Below are 6,637 nucleotides of genomic sequence, written 5' to 3'. Positions count from 1 at the left end.
TCACAGAATAAATCTCTGTAGCAGCCAGCGTAGGAAGCAGCTGCGTTGTGTGCCGAAGGCGGCTTTGATGATGTTGACGATTAAGGTGAGGAAGAAGAGGCCAGTGACCAGATTGTTCAGGAAGTTCAACAAGCGCTGATAAGACGGGAGAAGGGTCAGCTCACAACGAGCTTCACATTGACACACACACACACACAAAACGCATACACACACAGACCACACAGACAGAGACACACACACACACAAAGCCAGTTGGTCCCTTAGCCTGGTCCATTCATACTGAATAAAGTCATTTAGATTGAGTGCATGAATACTGTAGTTGATTAGTACTTTAAGTAGAACTTTAAGTCACAAACTGTGTGTTTGTGTGTGTTTTTTGTTCCTATTTTCCAAATGATTCCACATATTAGATCAGATCCCTACGTCGTAAAGTCAGAAATGCATCCTGGCAAAGAGGCCGGTGCGCTCCATTCCAAAGACGGAGATGAAGATGTTGCTGACGAAGATGAGGAAGATGATGATAGTAACGAAGTTGTTCAGGCTGTCCAGGCGCTTCTGGTTGGCCTCTTCGTTGAGGTCTCGCCGAGCTGCAACAAGCACACACGTACACACACACACACACCAAAGGCGACAACAAAACACAAGTAACAAACTCCACAGAAGGGGAAAGGAAGTTTTCTCATTTATATGTCTTTACTTTCATTATATTTCAAGATTTATGTTTTTTTTTATGTTGCAAAGAGTCAATATTTGCTCCTTCCTCCAAAGTTCAAAGTTGAGAAAATTGCAGCTGAAATTCAACCTGCAGAGCCTATATTACAACAAACGCATCAGTGTATTAGTGTGTTAATGTGACTGGTTAAAACATGGAGGATGGATTTCTGACATACGTGGCCTTCAAAATAAACAATGCTGGGATGTGATTGGCTCACCAATGATGATGATCAGGACTCCGGCTACTATCTGGAGAGCCAGAGAGAAGGAGATGAGTGTCAGGACAGCAGCGTAGTACCTGAAGAGCAGGGAGAAAAAGGTTCAGACAACAGTGGATGGAATAATTCAGGAGATCAAACCCTGATACAGCTTCTTTGACTCCTCTTTTTACCCACACACACACTAATACACTCACACACACGCACACACGCACACACACACACACACACACACACACACACACACACACACACGCACACACACACACGCACACACACAAAATGTACCTGTATCCAGCTCCCTGTTCTATGACTGTCTTCATGTGCGTGATGTTTGCCAGGAACAAAGCGAGGTCCAACATGCCCTCAGCTGCTGTCTTCTTGGTGGCATACAGGTTCATGTTCAGGTTAGAGGGCGAACCACCCTGAGAGAGAGAGAGAGAGAGAGAGAGAGAGAGAGAGAGAGAGAGAGAGAGAGAGAGAGAGAGAGAGAGAGAGAGAGAGAGAGAGAGAGATATTTCAAGTCCCATTTCGTACACATTTACGCCCTTATTAAATTTACACCCTTATTTACACCCTCAGTTATACAAGCTTGAAGCATGAGTGCTACAGAAAACTATGACCCACAAAACAGTGATTCAACTCTGAATGCAAGCACCTTGATCAAATACACAAATTGGCTAAACTCTCTCAATCTGTTGTGATATTGATCGCCAGAACTCAGTCTTACACAAAGTAAGATATGTTTAAAGCAGTGGTTCCTAAAGTGGAGGTTGGGACCCACTGGGGGGCTGTGAGACAGTGATAGAGGGGTCGTGAGATCCATTCCACAAAATTATTAATTATTTTTAATGATTTGAAATTGCATATTTGATCAGTTATTGTAAAAATAAACAAAAAAAATTATATTGTAAATTAATATTCACATTGTATTTTTATTTACTGAAAAGTCACAGTTACAGCCGGAACATGAAGAGTACTTAAATTCTACTTTTAGCCTTTTTAAAATTTCTCTAAACTAGTGTTATGGTTCTTTGTGTTCTTTTGTTTTGTTCTAATGTCTTTGTAATGTCTTTGTATTTGCCTATCACTGTGTGAACAGTGTCTAATCACCTCGAGGTACAGTGGAGTTCGCCAGTCACTAGTTACGTTATTTTGGGGGTCATGGGCTGAAAAGATTGGGAACCCCTTATATATTTTTTTGCATTATTGGACAGCAAACCTGTGGAGAGACAGGAAATGTGGGAGTTGGGGAAGACATGCAGCAAATGTAGAGGCCGGGAGTCGAATCTGTGACTGCTGCGCATGTATATCGTGCGCACGCTAAGACCGCCAGGCCAACGGCGCCTGGGAACCTCTGATGTAAAATGTTTATATTCCAAATACACAAAACTCAGCAAATGTTTTTGTCTCATTTCTAGTCATAAAAATCTAATTAGACTTCATGTAAGCCACATTCAGCTGACAAGTGTTGATAAATGTCTTGTTTCAAGGTATTACGAGCGAACAATAAGACCTGAGTTGCTTGTAATGAGTAAAGAAATTGCCAGAGGGGTAAGCAAAATGTAATTGTTCAGTTTCTTGAAAGAGAATTATTGTGCAGGCTGGATTGGGTTCTGGTGGTGGGGCCCACTGTGATATCTTTTAATGGGGTCCAGATTTCCTGGTGACGCCCCTATCAACACCCAACACATTAATATAGAAGAACCTTCCTGTTACAGTTATTATACACGTGTAACAATTCCCAAATTTAAAGTTGAATCGTTCTAATCTTTGTATCAGACAATGAAATCCAAACACATTGACCACTAGTAAAAGCATATTTAACCACGTGTGGACAGAAACCAATCTTCTCAACATTACTTTCTATATCTGGAGATTAGAGATACTAAAAGAAATAAAAAGGGATAATACGAAGTGATTACAGTCACTGCAACTCTTGGCTACTATAGAATACTTACGCTGGTTTCCAGAAAGAAATCATCTACCTTTTTGACTCTATAAAACCCTGTAAATACTGGACTCTTAAATGTCACAGCAGCTGCACAAAGAAGGAATAACACTTCCTTAAAGAGAGAAGACCTGAAAATGATCTGAGCAGTCGTGTTCTTTTCTAAGCTCTGAGGAGGAAAAAAATAAAAGGTAAGTGTTGAAGTTTCTTTGCTGAAGTTGGATGAAAATGACCAGGAGAGGGCAGCAGATATCAACATTTCCAGTACAGAATACAGCAGAATCAAATGTCTTCATTGTTTGCCTCTTTCTTTTTCTTTTTTTTTTGATTTGATTTGATTTGATTTGATTTGATTTCTGATCCCAAATCCATGCCAGAAGTCTGACTAATAGAAGAGTTTTTGTCCAAGTCAAGAACAAACTAATTTCATCTGACAGTACAAAACATAAATCTAACTTTTGTGAAAGCTAAGTAGTTGAACATGACACATGGAGCTGTAATTGTCTGTTTCATCACACCAAATTGAGTCTCAGGAGCTGCTCTGCTGTTTTCCATGAGGGATTAGGCGGTGCTCTTTTTTTGGCAGCTTGAAAACAGAACATTTTTTATAATCTTTTGCTTGTGGCTCATTTATCATAAAGGGCTCTAACTGCAGCTGATTTCCTGGTGGTTGAAATGAGTTGTTAGTCGGGGGGAAAAGAGTTGCACTTTGATGCAGTTAATTAACAGAGTGTACTTGTGTGTTGAGCATGAATTGTTCTTATTTTCTTGCAAAATCATTTGATTAAAAGGTTAAAAGAAAAGGTGAAGAGGAAGGAAAGAAATTCTATTTCTGTTTGCAACTTTTACACTGGACAAAGAGGTGCAGCGTGTGTTTGTGTGTGTGTGTGCAACCTTTAACATCATTATATAAAGCTTTAATCTATGACTCATAGCACCTGTCAGGGACTAACTTTTCCTCTATCTAATTATTGTTCTGCTGTAGTGCACAGACTGCAGATGCACACACTGCATGACTTCACACTGAGATATAGATTAACGTATCCTCTCCACAAATGGATCCTCTTACTCGAGGCTGTTAGTTTGATCAGTGCAGTCTGTTTTTCTTCAGGCTGCACAGGAACAGAGATGTGTTTAAGGAAGACATAGATCACGTATATGAAGTCAATCCAGTGCACACTGAATACACATTGTGCTGTATGACCTCACCCTGCTGCAATGTGCTCTGCTGCTCCAAAACAAACAGAGCGATGACACTGTACGTGTTACTGTAATTTATCGACATTGTTATTGTGCGCCAACTCTGTTTTTATATAACAACAAGTTTATTTTCCTTTTTCCTCAAAGACTTTTTTCACATAACATGTTCAGGGTAAATTATCTGAAACAAATCCAGCCGTGCACTTCTTGGTTTTCGGTACAGATGTCTACTTTAGTGACTAACTGTTATGCTCCATCACCCACTCTAGTCAGCACCATAATTACTGGTCAATTTAACATATTAATACTTGTATACTTGTAGGCCCTAAGGCTTTAGCTGTGGTTAGTTGCTACTGCCACGATGCTGTAAAGCTCTTACACAATGTGAGCAAGCACAAATGACAAGTGACATCCCCTAGCACTGCGCAGTATAGCGGTACTTAGATCTTTGTTTGTAGGCTGTGTCAGGTTAAACTGGTACACAACTATTCTGCCAGAGCGACACAAAAACCAGCACGGGCATGTGTAAGTTAATCTGTAAGGAGGAACAAAGGCTGGTGGTGCTAGCTCTGCTAATGTTAGTCCAATTCTGTGAACCAATTTGACATTGTTGACCCACAGACTCTGTAATCCTGAGTTTAGCCGTGTTTAATATGTGATTTTCTTACTATCAGAACATCATTTACATAACGGGGAATTAAGTTGCTTCTGAACATCTTTTGTTCTGAAAAAACAACAAAAAAGTGAGCGATTATGTTGAATCAGACAGCTCTTAAAGGGATTTTGTTGTACAAATTCTATCAAGCTTGTGTTTGACTCCATTGTGTTTGCCTTCATATCAATCATCATACATGATAACGGTCAATGCACTATGCCACTAGATCAACAAACAATTTTACACTTTGCTAAAAAGATTGCAAAATAAACGCAAAGTTTGCAAAACATTTTTAGCGAGGTAACACTTGACAAGGTAACGTTCAATATTCATAATTAAAAAAAACAAACATACCACATAGAATTTTAAACATTATAGTGTAAGCATTCTCTACAAGTATGATTTAATTGATATGACTGAATATGTCGAATTGAAGACTTTTTATAAGGATGACAAAAGTTGCAACCACCAATGGCTGAAATATGGAGCCACTAGTGAAGTGCCCGATACTGCAGTTCCTTGAAGGGCCACTTGAGGCTTGCTTCAAAAGTGGGTCATTCCCAAGCGGCAACCTCCGGTCTCAAACTATGAAGCCCATGCAGAAGTGTTATAAACTGCAATTTCTCGAGAATCCGCTTGAGGCTGGCTTCAGAAACACCAGAACCCACATAGACATAAATGGGAAAAAGACGATCTTTGCAGTATTAATAAACATGTTTACAGCCTGGTTCAAAAAACGGTTTGGCTCTACATAGCTCATTTCTCTTTTTTCTAACGTGACGGTTCAGAAGATATTAAGATTCTGAGTTTTTGCCCATATAAGGACATGACTGACTTGACTCCCGGACGGGAACACATAGCTTTTGGCTAGGAGGCTCAAACTCCGCCTCTTTATGTCACACTCTGCCTGGTTGAGTTCCGCATTTCCAATATGGCTGCTGCCGTCGATTGGCTTCTAAACTTCGCTCAGGAACAGATGGGTGACATCAGGGATACTACGTCCATATTTTATACAGTCTATGGTCATTCCTCACAGATTCCAATGTGATCATGTTGACAATTAAATGTATTCATGATCTAGGTAAACGCAGATATGAACCACAGGTTGGTGCAGCAAGTTGCCCGCCAGGTGTCATATCAGCTAATTCCAGTCACCAAATCCTAAATGTGATGGAACCCCTTACCCTGAAAAAAAAGACGGCCACTGCCAAAATGCAAAAAGTCAAGATGTTTAGAAAAAAGTTCCCAAAATGATGTCACAGCATCACTGCCGACTGATACTTGCCTCTGAGTGTGGCATTCATAACAGATATGAACACTTTTGCATCTCAAAGTTCTGGAGCATCACTTTATGCAGACTTGCTCATTTGAGGAATATAGAACGCTTAATGGTCAACCTTTTTAAAGCTGCTAAATATACATTATAAAAGGAGATTAGTACTTGTGGACAAGGAGCAACACTGAAATGAGGGGAAAAATACTCTCGGTTGAGGTCATGTGTTTTTGTTTCCATCTTATACTTCAGACAATGCTAACTTTTGCAAATTTATAACCAGCTAACCAACAGCGATAACCAATGGTACCACAAATTACAGCTCAGCTCAGACAGTGTTTACATCCAACTCCCTCTCTTCCTCCTAAGTCAGCGATTCAGCAGGTGCACTTTGTCCTCACTGACAGCGTTCTTATGAGATTTAATGTCTTATCATATCTGTGCCATGATTTGTGAAACAAGATGTTGATGATGACATTTTTTCGATGTAGGCTTTGGACTCTTGAAGCGGCCGCAAACCAAAACCAAAACAGGCTGGTACTCTGCGTAAGAGGACAAGTATGTTTTCAGTGGTATTTCAAGATAAAGTGCACCGTGCAGTTTATCCAAATGTTTAATTCGAATTA

The 6,637-nt window shown here is 40.0% G+C and overlaps 1 protein-coding gene across 1 annotated transcript in view; it reads right to left on the bottom strand.

Annotated features, from left to right (window-relative positions):
* LOC117804742 (ninjurin-2-like) overlaps positions 1-6,637 on the bottom strand; it is a 44,765-nt gene continuing 38,128 nt past the window's right edge. Inside the window, exons 2-4 of the mRNA XM_034673082.1 lie at positions 1,221-1,357; positions 933-1,012; positions 1-170 (exon numbers count right to left, since the gene is read on the bottom strand). Coding sequence (XP_034528973.1) covers positions 1-170; positions 933-1,012; positions 1,221-1,357 — 387 coding nt within the window. The remainder of the gene's footprint in view (positions 171-932; positions 1,013-1,220; positions 1,358-6,637) is intronic.

This window comes from Notolabrus celidotus, chromosome 21, assembly GCF_009762535.1.
Source record: "Notolabrus celidotus isolate fNotCel1 chromosome 21, fNotCel1.pri, whole genome shotgun sequence".
Lineage (NCBI taxonomy): Eukaryota > Metazoa > Chordata > Actinopteri > Labriformes > Labridae > Notolabrus > Notolabrus celidotus.
The sequence above is the reverse complement of the archived record's forward strand: the minus strand, read 5'-3'. Positions and strand labels throughout refer to the sequence as shown.